At 35.2% G+C, this 17,856-nt stretch overlaps 1 protein-coding gene across 3 annotated transcripts in view; it reads left to right on the top strand.

Moving 5' to 3' along the window:
* Positions 1 to 17,856, top strand: part of SNTG2 (syntrophin gamma 2) — a 269,806-nt gene that overhangs the window by 223,031 nt on the left and 28,919 nt on the right. For all 3 annotated transcript variants that reach the window (XM_065056001.1, XM_065056002.1, XM_065056000.1), the window contains exon 15: positions 16,216 to 16,308. In XM_065056001.1, coding sequence (XP_064912073.1) covers positions 16,216 to 16,308 — 93 coding nt within the window. The remainder of the gene's footprint in view (positions 1 to 16,215; positions 16,309 to 17,856) is intronic.

Raw genomic sequence — 17,856 nt, 5'->3', positions numbered from 1 at the left:
TGAAAATCAGAAGTTGACTTTGAGCATAACAAACTGGAAATGAATACGTTTTACCCTTGGAAAACTATTTTTGTGGACATTCTTTAGTCCACATTGAACATTTACTTTGGGAAAGCTTACTTTCCACTCACATAAGGTGAATTTGTTATGTTTTACATAATGATTATGTTTTAAAAGAAGGAATATTTTCCTCTTACATTGTTAATTGTACATCGGGGTTGTTCTAGTTAAAACTGGAAGATTTTGAGCACTCAGCATTAAAGTGAGAGACAAGTTTGTGATAGTATTAAATTCTCAAATTAAAGAGCAGATTATTGCTTTCTATTGGCTAGTAAAGTTCTCTCAAGTCAAATATTTTCTCAGATCTGAGAGAGCACTTCCCATTAGGTGGATTTAAGTTTAAGATAGTTGGTATAAGTCTAAGATAGTAGGTATAGTTGTCTAATTGTGGGTGTCTATTGGCATTGTGGTGAAGAGAGTCCAGAGAATGATAGTGCTTAACCTAAACCAGATAATCTCTTCTAAAGGAGATATTTTGTGGTATGAAAACAGACAAGAAAATTGGTTTTGATTTAATTTGCAACTTAAAGCACCTCTGTACTGCTATATAAACAAATTATTTGCTGAGTATCTAAATTCATACTCCAAAGTGAGCTGGACCAGTGGTATGGGAATGGATGGATTAAAAGCATAGGCCTTGTCCAATTAAAAACATATGTACACAGTTTAGCACAAATGTAAGCTTGATCTGGCGTGTTCAGGTTTGCAGGGATCTCCTAGAGCTGTTTACAATAGTGAGAGCACTGGATCACAGCATTGCATTAGCACAGGCTGCAGGGAGCAGGAGTCCTAGCACAGGTGTTGAATGAGCTCTTCTAATTTTCCAGATCTCTGGGATTCTAACAAGGTTTGCAGGTACTTGTTTAGAACCCTTCCAGTTGTCTCTTTGGACTGATGGGGTAACAAAAAAGATTGTGTAACGGTGATGCTGTTGCTTATGGATTTCTGAGAAGGAATGCTTGAAAGGTTGCTGGGCATCAGTGAAGCATTAATAATGCATACTGACTATGCATAAAATATTTTCTTGCATTAACTCTTCAAGAAATTACGATTCAACAGTTTGACCAACCTTTTGATTATCCTATTTATTATCCATATAAAAAGCAGATAATATGTAATTAAAATTAAGTATAACAAGTGTAACAACGATGGAGATTAGCTGGTTCAGTTAGATTTCTGAAGTATTTATTATTAAATATGAAAACTTGTTGTTCTTTTACATTCTAACAGTCTTAAAATTAAGGAACATTTCTTCGCTTGTGGAATGATTGACCTTTTGTCATTCGAATCCAACAATCTTCTGAAATCACAAAAAATATATTAATATTTTTTCCATCTGTGATTTAACCCATCTGAAACCTCCAGAAGCATTCAATTAAAATCCTGATCACAGTGCTTAAGTCTCCATATGTGTGTTCCCATATCTTAATTTTGTCTCACTTGGTTGCATATATTCAAGTTTGTCATAAACCACTGTGTCAGTAGGATGCAAAGTGCTGTGGTGATTCTCCAGCAGTGAAAAATCTTTTGACTCTCCTATTTTCTTTCTTCCTTCAAAACATAAATGCTGCTTTGAATGCCTTTCTTTTCAGAAGGATATCAAGAGCAGCATGAATGAGACGCAACTTAACATTGCATAGATTATTTCAAGCCATAGAAAAAGAACTGGCATTTAAGTATCCAGAAAATTGAAGGTTGTCGTCGGTAGATTGTCCATAAAAATTCTTTCTCTTGGAGAAGGACCTTAATTGCAGTTGGAAGTTTATTTTTATTCATAAATGATTGGGCAAGATTCTTGGCAGGTGTTGAATTGCAGTGTGTCATTTCAGCCATTCTTATTTCAATGTGGCTTGATTCTCTTTACCGTTTGGGGTTCATTAGGATCTTGCCTTTGACAGAGTTGTTAAACTCATCCTGTACATGTTCCTTATGTTTGGTGTTTCTTTAAGAAGAATTGTATTTCTGAGAATATGCTGTCCTTAGATAGTTTATGAAAAGAAATGCTATGGTGCAATGCAATGTTCAAAGGTGCTTTAGAGTTTTATCTGCCCTAGTGTGATTTCTTCATATATTTCTTCTGAAAATGACAACAGTGTTAAGTGACAGAAAGAATGCAATAAAGCAGGAAGAAATCCCCCTCACGGTATTGTTCCCCTTCCAGCTATTATAAAGCTATATTTCAAGCTGGAAATGCTTACAAAAAGGAGTCCACCAAGAAACTGCGGATTTAGTGGCCCCCATGAAATGAATCTATTTACAATTGGTGATAACAAGCAAACATGTTAAATCCATGTGCTAGAAGTATCTGTATTTTCTTCCCAGAAAAAATATTATAGTAGCTGATGGCTTAATTTGAACAGATGGGGACAACAAAAATGCAATAGAACTAGGGCAGGAAGGCAGTTCAAAGGCAGAAGAAGTGCAGTTAAAAAGTATTTCTATGAGGCTGATAATAAAAGTCAGCATTGCAGTGAAGGAAGATAGGCCGTGAAGTCCTCTCAATCATAACTAGAAGTTCGATCTTCTCCTACAAATCCCAGCCAGGCTCTCTGTCTCACCTGGAACATCCTAAACAATGCAAGACCAATTAATAATGCTCAGATTAAGTAATTATTTTTTCCTCTTTTTTTTTGAAACTTTTTTACTTTGTAGACAATCTTCAAAAATAAAGCCCCAGCACATTTTCCAGATCTTTTAATAGTTGTTTGACCCTCCAGGGTAGTGCTGTCAGTACTATGGGATTTTATTTCAGGTTTTTTTGAACCTTGTCTTTTTTAAGTTACTTTCTCAGTATTCTTCCCTCTCCTCAAAGTATTCTTTCCAAAGGAAATTATCTTGATTCATCTGAGTCTTGGATATTATTGTTAAATTAATGCAGAAACATCTCAGTAGGATGATTTGGATCTTCGGCATCTTCAGTCTTGTTCCACCCATAGAGAAAAATATTGCAATAGTATTTGGTATTGGCCAGAGGAAAGAGTGACATTAATACATTTCGCTGTCAGCTGTAGAAAAGTTGGACTGCTTTGGCATCTTGAAATTTTGTACTTGTCACATGGCTGGCAGAAGACAGGAGACGAATCTGCTTCACAAGATGGAAGAGCTCTCAGGAGACTGAAAAAAACATGCAGAGGGAAAGTCATCTACTGCAGTGTGTAAAATACACACGGTTGGTGTCTGGTAAGGAGACATGGTTACATACTCTCCTCATTTATCTAGCAACTTTTAAACAGGCGAAAAAGTTTTCCCTTTGTGCTTCCAGCTGTGATGCAAATGCTGCAAGCTCTTGCGAATCCTCATGCAGCTGAAAAACCTAATTTTATGATACTATTTACTTTACTTGGACAAAAACAAAACAAAACAAAAAACCCTGTTTAATATGAATTACTGCAAAAAATAGAATAGGTCTCCACTCAGTCAGAACAGAAAAATCCAGAAGTTTTGCTGCACGGTTATTTTCTGTGCTTAAAGGTAAGTACTTCTAGTGAACTTCTTTCAATTTTGTTCTGTAATGCAATGACTAATCTTGACAGAAAAATAAACATTGGAAATAAATATATAATCAATATATATATTTTTGAGGACAGGGATATGAATGTATTGTGCAAAGAGAAATTTTAGCAGTAAAATTCATGTTCCTGGAATAATACAAATTCCTCCTGTGAGGAACACACATTAAAATAATAGAAAAAAAAAAAAAATCCATGTGTTATGAACATTATTATGATTATTTGATTATTTGAAGTCTGAAACCGATTTATAATGAACATAAAGGTGTGACACAATTATTCCATGTTTTCTCTCTTTACATTTCCGTTAACATGTATCTGCTTCTGTGGATGTTTTATCTTTTTGTATACAGTTTAAAAATTTACTTATTTTCCTAAGAGTTAGCAAGGAACCATTTTCTATGGTGAGATTCTTGATGCTGAACTTGTAAGCCAGACTGGCTCATTGTCACTCAGAACTGCTTGCTGATTATGTCTGCTCCTAGATAAGTGCAAAAACAGTTATTGGGAATAATGGTACGTGCAAACCTGGAGCTTTCTTCATACAGGATTCCCATTTGATTTTTCTTTCCACAAATACTGTGGAGCTAAAACACAATGATTAAAATTCCTAGGGGCGGGGGGGGGGGGGGAAAGAAACAATCATTAAAACAAATGGAGTTGATCATTTCCTCTTCTATTTCATTAAGCAATGATCAATTCCTTTTCAATATTGGTCTATCTGGCCAGTGACTGTCTTCATCTGTGTGCATAAGCAGTGTTCCACACTTATGAAAGGTAACAGACATGAGAGTAATATCTTACAGTATCCTTAGCTCACTGTCTTCCTGCTCCAGACTTTAACATTTCCCTCTCTACACTGTATGTTCTTCAGGATGATCTATATGAAATGCCTGAGGAGTCTACAACCACATTATTGATGATTAAAAGAAAACAAAACAAAACAATCACATAATTATTTTGAAGAAGTGATTTACACAATATCCTTTCTTCAGCTTTGTATCTCTTTCCCTTTCTGCTTGATGGACTATCTCTGATAAAGTGACTCGTCCTGGTTACTTTTTTATATCCTCTCTTCTATTCATCTTTTCAAATATCCTTGTAATATCTTATCATAGATTTTACCAGTTCATCAGTTTTAATTATTTTCTAAGCCATTAATAATATTCTCATCTGAGAAAGATGAAGTTGCTGTCCATGAAACATACATTATTTATAGTACAAATCCTTTCAGAATCCATACTGTTGACAGGTTTTGGTTTTCATCTCTTGTTCTAAGATTTATGGTTCGAAAGCTTTCTTTTTAAAATTTATCCATGTAATGCTTCCCCTTTGTCCTTCCTTCGCAGCTCAGGAAATAATCTATGCAATCTCATTCATACAACTGCTTGCTGTTTCTTCTGGACTGTTACTTAATTTTATATGCGTATTTCTGTTAAAAATGCTCTGAAACGGTTCATTGGAACTCAATGAAAACATACAGAAGTGAAAAGATTCCTTCTAGCTGATTTAATAACCTTGCCAAGAAAGCAGTGTTTCCTTTTAAAAGCATTCAGTTGACTATATTATATAAAATACCAATATAGTAGTGACTGTATGCATACATACAACTTTCAGTAATTGGTTTCTGACATGAAAAGTAATGCTTATATTACAATTCACCTACTTGTTTCTGTGATGTATAGAATCACTTATAACAATGAGAGGTCAAAAAGAAAGAACTGCACAAAACTGTATTGACATTTTAAAACCCCTCATTTTCACCAAATTAAATGGAAAAGTGACTCCCATATTTTGAGCGGCTCCAGAAAGAGCCAAAAATTATGCATTTGTTTGGGCTTTTATTCTCAGTCCACTAGAGATAACAATGGACTCATGATTTCAAGATTAGGAGCCAACTGGAGCCAACGATTCCTTTACATAAAAGTTCAAATGGCTTCTAAACTGTTTTTTGCCACTGAACACCAATGCATATTTTAGCAACGTTCCTTTATAGATGGTTAAAGTTGAGCGTTCAACAAGCCCCTGAAAACACGAGCAGTGATGTATGCTGGACAGTGATGTGTATTCCTTGCAATCCAACTGTATGACGGCCAAACTGTAATAAAGTGATTTTTTAGGGTGAATGGTACAAGTCCAATTGAAGAGTTTGGATTTAGAGAAAACTGAAGACAAGGGCTTGTGATGTTTGGATCCAGGCAGCCTGAAAGAAGTTTAGTTCCTGGGTCTCCTTCCAGGAACATTACAAAAAAAGCTATTTTCTAGTCATTCTTCAGTGATGTTTTGAATTGATCCTATTACAACTCAAGTTAGATGTAATTAGAATAGAACTTGAAGACTCTGTCCCCACTGGGACTTGTGCAAGATTAGGTATATTTCCACTCAGCTTTCTATCACAGCTAACCGAACTCTTCCAACTACCCAGTTTCTGAGATGCTGAAAAGACTTTGGCTGTCTCAGGAACTCTGTGGTCAAAACAAACACACTCATTGTTTCTAGGCATCCTTGGAAATTAAGTGGCGCTTGAGAAATGGTAGTCTAAATCACCCTCTGTGATGGAGCAAAAGAATTCCACCTAAATAAACAAAATCTAGCAGAAATTCGGCACTCTGAATAAGAAGTAATTGTCATTTTTAGCTTATGAATAGCTTATGAAGGGGTGTGGTTAGTAGGTCGAGAGAGGTTCTCCTCCCTCTCTGCTCTGCCCTGGTGAGACCACATCTAGAATATTGTGTCCAGTTCTGGGCCCCTCAGTTCAAGAAGGACAGAGAACTTCTGGAGAGAGTCCAGTGCAGGGCAACAAAGATTATTAAGGGAGTGGAACATCTCCCTTATGAGGAAAGGCTGAGGGAGCTGGGGCTCTTTAGCTTGGAGGAGACTGAGGTGTGACCTCCTTAATGTTCATAAATATGCAAAGGTTGAGTATCACGAGGATGGAGCCAGGCTCTTCTCAGTGACAAACAATAATAGGACAAGGGCCAATGGGCACAAACTGAAATACAAGAGATTCCACTTAAATATGAGAGGAAACTTCTTCACAGTGAGGGTGACAGAACACTGGAACAGGCTGCCCAGGTGGCTTGTGGAGTCTCCTACTCTGGAGACATTCATAATCTGCCTGGACACATTCTTGTGTAACCTCATCTAGGCGTTCCTGCTCCGGTGTGGGGATTGGACTAGATGATCTTTTGAGCTCCCTTCCAATCACTAACATTCTGTGATTCTGTAATTCTTCATGCTAAACTAAGAGGATGAGTAAAGCAGGGTTGGTTGATCACAGTGTAATCCTTATGAGCTCCAAATAATATGTTTAAAATGCAAAAACGTTAAATACAGTTGCCAATCCTATCTTAATTTTATATTCTGTGATGATAACAAAGCACATATGAAATAGAATTATATATAGGAATCCCTTTAAGAATGGAAACACCACCATATGCTAATTTCTGAACTCATTTCTGAAACAAACAAATAAACAAAATGAATATCCTCCTTAAATTTAGGTGAGGTATTAAATAGCACGTAGATTAGGTTAGATTTATAGAGTCATTAAAAAATACTTAGCAGTTTGTTACCAGAAGCACTCAGTTTAATTACAAATTAAGTTTTAGATTGTTTTCATTATGTACAGAAAGCTTATTACAATTCCAATTTAACTGGTCATCTTTAGAAATACTATCAAATTCTAATTGATTTTCACACTGATGAAAAAAAAAACTACCGTTCTCCAACACAAAGATGCTGAGAACCGTGCGGGTGAATTGTAAATGCATTTGTAGAAATGAATAATTTAGCAATTCAGATAACAGGCAAGAATTAATGCCCCTGTTATAGTTTTTAAAAAGCAAGAGAATATATCAATTTATGAGGCAATTGAACAAATCTTTTTTACATTTTCTGCATTTTAACATTATCAATATAAAATGTTGATTTTCATGAAGTCACACCAATATTTCTAAAAATAGTACTATGTTCTTAAAATTGTAAGTTGTTCATATTGAACAGGTAAATCCAAAGACTTATGTATATACACATTAATATATTTATATTTATTTATAAATCCAAATATTTAGATAACAACTATGTCGTGTGAGTCTAGTTTTGGTATTATTTTCCAGAGTATTCCATAGATTTGACTAAGGATGAAACTGTTAAAGCTTCAAAAAGTTACTCTTTTGGATTTTCAACTTTGTAGAGTAATATTACCTTTGAATTTTGACACTATGTTTTCAAAAGCTGGTGTTCCCTATTGTTTGCTTGCGATTCCTTTATAAGAATCAGACAGAAAAACAAAATCCCAGCCCAAACATCATTGATTCAGAACTGAATTTTGTACTCAGAAATGTCTCTTGTTGGTATTTCTAATTTAAATCCCTTTTCAGCTGCAAAATTGTAGAATTTGTAGTTCACCAGAAAAGAAACCTTTATTATATGACAAACTGTATCAAAAACAAGTCAGTGCCTTTGCTGAAGTAAACCATTAGAGTTTCACTAAGATGAGTGGTGCCAGCATGATTACTGTGATTGTTACAGAGAGTCTACCTCAGGTATGTGAAAATACACTTGAGACAATCTACAGGTAGGAAACTGTTAAATATTTAAGTCACTATTATATCTCACTTTTCTTGTGGAAAAATGAGCTGTTGCTCAGGCACAGAAATGAGGAAGCACAATCTCTTCCTGACATAAGCCAAGGCCAAAAAATGCACTTGGAAGTGTCACTGCTAGAGGGTGACACTGCTGGGCTGCTGGCCTTTTGTTTTGTCCTCCTGCCTCCATTTCTCTTACTGCCTTTTCCTACAATCAATGTAAGCCACAGTCTACCTGTTCAGCAGAGGAAGTAGCAAGTCTTTTTTCTTCTGTCAGATTTACATTACCCAGTGGTTCATATCACAGAGGGACTGCTGTGGCCATAAGCGGGCATCCATAACTGCAGTATATGTTCATCTTGCCAAGCAATAGCTAAACCCACAACAGTTCAGGAGAAATTAGTTAACCTATCAGCCTTCTTATAGGAACACAGTCCCCTACAGACAATCATTTGCTTCAGGCCACATGTGTGTGTAGTCCTAGTCTCTCTGTGATAGTGGTTTAATATTCAATCCCAGTTATGCTGAAGTTTTGTGAAAAGGTAGCCTGTCCTGCCGCAAGTTCTGCAAATTACAGAATCACAGAATGGTTGGGGTTGGAAGGGACCCCTGGAGATCATCTCGTCCAACCCACCAGCTAAAGCAGGTTCACTCAGAGCAGATATCACAGGAATGTGTCCAGGCAGGTTTTGAATGTCTCCAGGGAAGGAGACTCCACAACCTCTCTGGGCAGCCTGTTCCAGTGCTCTGGCACCCTCAAAGTAAAGAAGCTTTTCTTCATATTCAGATGGAACCTCCTGTGCTTCTGTCTGTGCCCATTGCCCCTCATCCTATCATTGGGCACCACTGAAAGGATTCTGTTCCCATCCTCTTGAAATTACAAATAGATTAGATTGGATAGATATTTGTTTCAGTTAGAACAACTATTGTATGGCAGGAATTTTAGTTACAAGTGTGGCTCAGATTGTAACAGATGTCCTGAAGGCAAAAGTTGCAAGCATAGCGGTATCCTGAGAAAGCCGACATTTAAAAAATGAGCATATTAAGCATGGTTGTTATTTTCTAAAGCACTAGGCACTGAGCTACCACTTCATCTACTGAAATCAATAGAAGCTTTCTTTGAAGTTTGATGAAAGTATAATTATTTGAGTCCTCTGAAGCACCTTAGTTTTAGTACCAGTGTATCCCTTGCATACCTGTATACTGAACCACAGATGTGTGTCGATGTTTAAAAAAACCCAACTATAATGTCTTCTTGAAATAATCGGATTATAGAACCGTCTTTTGCAAGAGAATGTACTTTTTTATACTAATACCCAGTCAAGTGTGTAAAAAAGAGTCATCTTAGGTTGTTAGATGCTATTCCTTCAATTGCAGCAACTGCAGATTGTGAAAGAATTTACAGGAATTTGTTTCAGTAAGGTGGTTTTAATTGTATCTATGCGTAAGTATCACAGTTCTGTAACCTTTTAATTGTGATATGGTAAATTCCTTAAAGGTATGGCCAAATGGGTGAATCTGTTGCATTTTTTAAGTAAAGGTGGTATTCATTTTTTCACTCTCACAAAAATTATTTCACTGATCCTTTTGCACAGTTTTCTGGAACAGGAATATACCTGAGCTTCGGAAGTCTGTTCACAGAATCACAGAATGTTGTCATTGGAAGTGACCTCAAAAGATCATCTAGTCCAATCCCCCAACCCCCTGTTCTGGATGAAATTTCTGAAAACTCTCATGCTCTTGATGAATGTCAAATTTCATTGTCATTTTCTCATATACTGTACATTTCTACATATACTGTAAATCACATGGATTTACAGTAAAAATGCTTTCAATGTACTTTATGTCTTCTGAAAGCTTTTTTAAAAAAAAAGTTGATATATAATATAAAATATTTTATCCTAAAATAACAATCAAAATGTTAAAATATGAGAAAACCCAAATACATGCATTTTAATTCAACTATTTTGGAATTTCAAAGAGTTTAAAAAGCACTTCTTTTTAGCAAAAGTAATTCTACGTAGAAAGACTGTTGAAGATTTTGCAGGCTGTCTTCAGAATTAAGGGGTTTAATTTTGTATGTCTCCTAGGATACTCTCTGTGGGCTGAGATATGTTTCTCAGTCCAACCATAACAACTCCAGTTGCTCTTATCGTCATCTCCACATCCAACTTGGAATTTTTTTTTATGGTAAAAATTGAATTTTCAAAAAGGCTCACCCTTGACCTAGCCAGTGTCATATTAAGGCTTCTACTAAACTCTGTGTTTTGGTAAATACGTTGGATGCATAAGAAACCTTACTCCTGTGTGCTTTAGTAGCTTGTAAAAAGCTGCTGTATAAATTCTTAATGTAGGGATCTGTGTTCCAAACTGTCTGCTGTTGGTACAGGTTTTTTCCTTACCCTCACTGTATGTTAAATGCTGTTGCGCATTATTTTATTTCTAATGCATAATAAAAGATCCTTCTCTGTTTCAGGCATTTAAGTTCTTCTGTCGTGTCCTGCAAACTTCTTTCAATTTTTTAAAGATGCCCACAGTGACAGACTAAAAAAAATATGAAATATAATATGCATTGGGATTTGGTCTCAGAAATAGGAAGAAACAACTATCAGTGATATTTGGATGATACTCAAATTTTATCAGTTCAAATTGGCAACCCTGGAGTCTTCTGTTAATATAATTGAAACATTGACCAGTAATTGATTTCTACGGAAAACTCTTACAATTAAATTCAATTATTATGTTAATCTGCAGAATAACAAACAAATGGCTTCATATACATTTAGCCCATTAGAATTCTGCTCTCCTCCTCATCTGTATACAATTCACTTTCATAAGACTTTATGAGATCGTGGACTTTTTTGAAAAGTCAACTCCTTTAATAGTGAAAAGTGCTCAGTTTGGATATTTCTGGTTGTTCTGATTGAGATTTTTAGTCACTTAATTTTGTTCTGCATATGGCTAAGCTTTCATTTTTGTGGTTTTTTTTAGATTAAATCACAAAAGACATATCCTGAATAGCTCAAAAGAGCTTTGCCATTAACTTCAATAGGTGTTGGGGTCATCACTAAATGAAACATGCTAAATGCATGCACTGTTGTTTTTCACTTGTATCTATGTTCATTGGTTGTTAACTATACAAAAGGAAAAGTACAAGAACCAGATGATCATGGCCGTTTTATAATAGATGAAGTTGGTACTGTTTTTGCTGAACAAATAAAACTGTATTCTCATCAATTGTGCTATTTTGTATGTAAGAAGGATGACTTGACTCTGGAAAACAATATTCCAAAGTCAAAATTTTCTTAAGATTTTAGCATTTAGTATATTGATGGCATATTATTTCCATGCAGAGACACAGCGCCTATTTTAGCCTAAAATTAATAAACAACTAATACAGTGTGCAACATACATACTGTATGCATATGGATATGGTTCTTGCCCCAATGCTTTGCTATCTGTTTTTACAATTCATTTTGTTGAATTTTACAATTTATTATTGTTGAATTCTGTAACATGAGTATACTGAGAAATAATGTGTGTGTTCCCACTTGAGCTGAATAAATCTTTACAGCCAATCTTAGAGCAATTCTATGTATAAATCTATAAAGGAGTCGACAGGGTAGGAGGGGAAATGTATAGTTTAAACAGTAAAGCGTAATGGTATTGACTGCTTTCTAGTTGCTTTTTGGAAAATAAACAAGCAAAATCATGTGTGTGCCAAATTTGTATTAACATAGAATAGAAGGCGGATATTTATTCCTGTAAACACTAGAAGTTCCTGCTCAGAAGAACATATCAGAGCCCAGAATGAATGAATGTATTTCATATAAATGCTGTTGTTAAAGCAGAAGTGAGGTTTTTCTTCATGTAAGACAATAATTGACCACAATGTAGGCAGGTATCAGCTGAATTTTTGAAACTGTAAGCTTGATGAGGCATTAGGAACAACAGCACTAGAGTTATAAAACTAAACTCCATTAAAAGTAATAGGCAGTGTGTCATCTTTCTGTGTTGCCCTTACATGAGCAACATCACCGAATCTCGTTTATTTCTCAGAAACATTATTTGCCAAGGAAGTAAAAGAAATCTTAGGAAAAGGAATATTGACTGAAAAGGTTGGTAACTGACCAACCTGATTCTTTAAAAATGACATAAAATGATATTTTTTTACTATGAAGCTTTGTTGATGATCTCAGAATGGAACATCTCAACTGGCATGTATTATTAGTAATCATAATTTTAAAGAATTTTACTAAAAAACATAAACTAGTGGAACCCCTATTTCTTAGACAGAATTCAATCCTACATCAGAGTAATGTTAAAAGATTATTTATCTTGAAAAAAATCCATAGGTACTACGTTGGACACCTATGACAGGACTTAGGCAAATTTAGGCTCCCCAGCTAAAGCATTTCAATAGGTTTATATTCCAGTAACCACAAATATCTATTGCATGTCCAGATTTATTTAGAAGCTTTTGTACTGCACATTCCCTAAAGCAACCAGACTTGTTATGGCTTCAACCTACACAGGAGAACTACACGTCTCTGCCAAAATCAGAAGGGTACTGACTCTCCATGACACCTCCAGCTCCTAGATGCCAGCCTTCCTTTCCCATCATTTAGCTTCCAAAACTCTCTTTTTCCTAATTCTCTGCCCTACCCAGCCTTCCTGCTCCCCTCCAGGAACTGAGAATCCCCTGTAGTTTGTGCACAGACAAGAGTTCGCCTTTGTATCAGCAATTTGCTGAGGAGAGACAAATTTTGTTAGCAAGAAGGAAAAAGCCATGGCCTGCTTTTAACCTTCCCCTTCTGCTTTTGGAGCAAAGAGGATTCCTCACTCTCACACGAGCTACAGCAATGAGTACATGTGCTAGGACTGCTCAAGACTGGTATTGCCAGGATGTGAGATAATTAGTGCATAGGTATATTAGCCTTGTGTGATAACTGCCTACATTTATAGTGCAGTGCTAGCACAATAGTGCCAGGTTGACCACCACAAGTCTGCCTGAAGAAGCAGCTGGCACATCCAATGGTTCTGCAGAATAGCTGCAATGAAACCTGCCAGGGGGAGGGCAGGAGCTCCAGGATCCTGAAACAGTCTGCTAATCAAGGAAGACAGATCAAAGCTGAATTATTTCTGGGAAGTCTCCACATCTATGGGAAAGATAGTGAGTGTATATGTGTAGTCGTTGTCACTATTAAGCCCTCTCAAGATCTGGGAGGATAGTCACCGGTGTCAAAGACAGACCAGTGCCACACTTCTGAGTAGGAACAGGAGGTGTAATAGGTTCCTTCTATGAATGAGTCAGAAACACTGTTCTTCCCCTATTTGGACAGTCTTAATAGCAACTTAATTATCTTTTCATGAGTTAAGGGTATATGCATTGAGATACTGATACCTGAACAAATACATAGATAAGAGTTTTGTAATTGTCTTTTACTACAAATAATTATTCTACAGGTCATTTCACCATTGCTTGGAAAACAAACAATTGATATAGGAGGTATATTACAATTTTCTGAGTGGTTGTAAATTTGTAATACTTTGACTAAAGAATCTCATCAGGCTTAAACTTTCAGTCTACATCCCCATAATGTTCAGAATCACAAAGGTTCAAACTGGAAAAACCTTTACATCTTGTCTGGAGAAGTACAAGATAAAGATGGTCACTATACCACATTTGCTAACATTTTGAATCTTCATATGTGTATGAGCTATGTAAATTAGTGTGACTATTAGGAAATAGCTGTATGATCGGAAAATAGCTTACTGCATATCTTAAGGCTGATAACCTTGTAGATTCTCACCTTCCTCTGCTTTTGTGATAAGCTAGTAGTAGACCTAAGCATGGGAAAATCTCATTTCCAATCGGTAAAAAAGAGTTTTTAATAACATTTTCATCTCTGTTGCATAAACAGTGAGTTCTCAAGCTGGCTAATATACAGTGCTGTTTGCTTTTCTGCAAAATTCACTACAAGACAGCTATGCCTATATTTCTTATATTAAACTTCTATGTAAAAATTGTTGTAGATAACCAAGGGTGATCACACAATTGCAAGTGTACAGGAAACTTATTCCAAAATCAAGAAGGAAAAGGAGGAGTGCTCTATACTAGTGTTAATGAGTGGAGATAGGGATCCTTATCCCAGAGCTTGGAATCTGCTCAAAGTCATTGAGCAAATGCCATAGGCTTTTGAATTTATACAACAAAACCCAAACTAATTCTGTTGTAAAGAAAAAGCTCTGTCTGTAGTGTTTAGCGCCGTGAAAATGCAATATAATCAGTTTGTCTCTGGTATTTGTCTGCAAATAATTTCCAAATCAGTTGCACTATTTGCAAATATTTAATGTTTGTAAAGTACATCAGGCTAATTATTTGTGAATAGTTCATTTTACTATTTATCATTTGTGGCTGAGCAACTAGGTGCTTACCAATTGGGGGACTCTAATTTAATATGTTTTAAAAATTGCTTTGCTGGATCAGAGCTCAGCTAGTGTAACTTTTTAATTGGAAAATAATGGAGAATAAGTTATGACTGGTGCTTAACAACACCTTATAATTACTGAATAAAATGCAGGGATATTTAAATGTCATTTTAATTGAATATCACTCACTTAAATCTTTTAAAATGCCAAATAATATGATCTTTGAACAACAACAAGTAAAATAATTTATTCAGAAATAATATACATCTCTCTCATTGTTGAACTGATTATACTATTGTGTACTAATAAATTAATTTCATTCCCAGCCCTTTCAAAATCCTCTATAAATTTAATATCTTTAACTCAGAAATGGTTATCTTAGTATAACTCTAAACATTCTTATTAATAGCGGAATGAGGAAAGCTTTACAACTACTACATACAAAAGTTTTAGATTGTACTAAAAATCTTGAAGGAAAGATTACAAGGACAGTTTTCAACTTCAGCAAGTTTATTAATGCTTTCAATCTCCTCTAGGATATTCTTATGTTAAAACTATTTTTTTTTTTTATTTAAAGAAACTATTCAGATACAAAAATTACATGGAAACAAATATCTAAGCATGAGGTAACATGGGATTTGTGAAATATCAATGAGAGCAATGTAATGCTCCCTTGGCGGGAAAAAAAAAAAAAAATAAAATATATCATAAAGCCCATGGGTTTCATTTTTAAAATGTCTGGTAAGGTGAGGTGAGGAAAGCTGGAGGAAAGATCTGATCTCTACTCCTGCTGAAGGCAATGTGCTTTTTGCCATTAACTACAAATGGTGAATGTTGTCAGGTTGTTTCATTTTGCATCAGCAGCAGAAGCTTTTTCATCTTCCTTCAGAATCCATCATATACCCAAGTTAGCTAGCCTTAAAAACACATTTAAAGAAGAATGTTAATTGAATTTTGCTGTAAAGCTTATTCAGAAGTTTAAACAGAACTCACGGGTTTTGTTAATAAAACAGGCTTTCTCTTTCTAACCTGAAAGGTGATCAAAGAATTGATGTGTATATGTGACACTGTCTGCAAGTATTAATGCTAACTAATGAGTGAGAGTTATTAGTTCTTCATATTAAATTACAGTAACTAACATAGTGCTGCTCTGGCACATCACCCAAGTTTATGAAAGAAAAAATGTTGAAAAAAGAAAAGTCTACAAAGTTTAAATGAGATGGAGGGGTCAAGCAGACAGATAGCTTTTTTTCATTTGCTCGAAATGATGCCAGAAGTCATTAATAGGTCAGGTCTAAGCAGTTTTCCAGAAGCTTTGAAATGGTCAGATTTGTCTTTGTTTGTTCTGTGTTGCATTTTGAAGGGAAGGTTTCCAAGAATATGGTATTATTTTCTGGAAGAGTGACTTGGAATATATGTGACCTCCACATAACATCTACCTGACAGATCTGCTACTGACCTACATTCAGAAGTTTTTGACAATTTTAGAATGTGATAGTATAAAGCAGTACCAGTGTTGCCAACCGAATGTCTTCCCACACACAAAAATGCATAAAATAGTATTTTTATATGATAAATAATGATGATACTTGTTCTCTCAAAAATCACATGGGTTTTTTTTCCAGTCTAAAACATACATGTGCAGTTGGCAAGGGGATACTCTGTGTTTCACAGTCGACTTTGCTCTGGGATTTACCTGTTTCGACAGTAAAACAAAGGTAAGAGGAAAAAGAAAATAGAACATAGCTTTGGTGGGTTTTTACTCTTACTGCCTTTGTCATTAACCATAGTTTTTTATGTTAATCAGTATTGGTAATTTTTATGTGGATGTTGAGTATTTCTTCCTCAAACATACTGTACTTTTTATTTATACACCACTACTGAAATGTAGTCATTTTGGGCCTAGAAAGGGACAATTATACTTGTACCAAAATGTAAAGATACATTTTGGAGAAAGATATAAAAAGAAGTAATTTCCTTTTCAAGTAATATAAGAACTTGATTTCTTAGTAAAGAAGAAATGCCAAGATTTTTAAAAGATCGTGAAAAAAATTGATTATCCCCCATTCTATTTGTTTTGAAGCTCTGGATATAAAATAGGATTAATTATTCTTCCATCATAAGAAATTTAGGCCATGTCTAAAATAAGCAGAACAAGGGCAAATGCATTTCAAAGTTATAATCTATAAGATTAATTTCACTTATTTTGCAAAACAGAGTGGCTATATATAAAGTGCCTACAGGGGATAGATTATGATAGATGCCAACTTCCAAGCTCTCTCCATAATTTTACTATTTTATATATAATTCAAAGTGATACTCTAATTTAAATTATTCTAAATTGTTTTATACATTTATTTACCAGTAGAAGTAAACAAATATTTAAAAAATATTTCTGCCTTAATAGACCTATACAGGAGAAAGTCTGTCCTCTGAAATATGCAGCTCCAAACTGAAAGGATTTTTTAATTATAGATTATATTACAGAACTTCAATCAGTCATCCTGAGTTAAGAGGAAACACGCTGCATTTTGTAATATTGACACAGGATCTAGTTTTAGTGTGTTAGTATTTTGGTGAGTTTAGGCCGAAAGGCACAAATTTTTGTGCAGAGAAATGATGATCAAGGTCACTGTTATTTGAAAATTTAGACTAACTGCATTAAGTGCACTATTCTACATGGTGGTATAAAATTTCAGGAAATATGTTTGCATAGCTTCTCTCAGGTGACATTGTGTTCTGAAACTGCGCTTTTTGCACAATTGTACACACTCTGTGTGTAGCCACAACTTACCTATAGACACCATTCTCATTAAATTAGGCTATATAAAATGTTTCTTTTAAATGTGAAGATTGATTTGGTATACTCACACCTTTAAATTTATAAACTTCTCTATTGATGCTGCTTTTTACAAGATTGGAAAATGAGCCATAATTAAAATCCTGTTCCCACTGCATTCAGTAAAACCAAAATACTACTTTTAAAGGGGATAGGACTTTAAGCCACAGTACCTACCTTCAGTATTGACGAGGAGGAGAATTTAGATGAACCTTTGTTTCTTACCTAGGGAGAAACAGAGAATAATGTCAGATAGATTGATTCTGTTGTTAAACTATAAAAATTCTGGAGAGCTCAAGACATTTATTGTTCATCTATGTGAGAGATGGTGATGTCCTCTGCATCCTCAAGCCTGAGTAAGGCAGTAATGGGTGGCTTCCACAGTTCATCTTACCTCCATAATTGTCAGTTGGAGCTGACTGGGTTG

Source organism: Columba livia, chromosome 3, assembly GCF_036013475.1.
Source record: "Columba livia isolate bColLiv1 breed racing homer chromosome 3, bColLiv1.pat.W.v2, whole genome shotgun sequence".
In the NCBI taxonomy this organism is placed as follows: domain Eukaryota; kingdom Metazoa; phylum Chordata; class Aves; order Columbiformes; family Columbidae; genus Columba; species Columba livia.
This window is presented reverse-complemented; position numbering and strand designations above follow the sequence as displayed.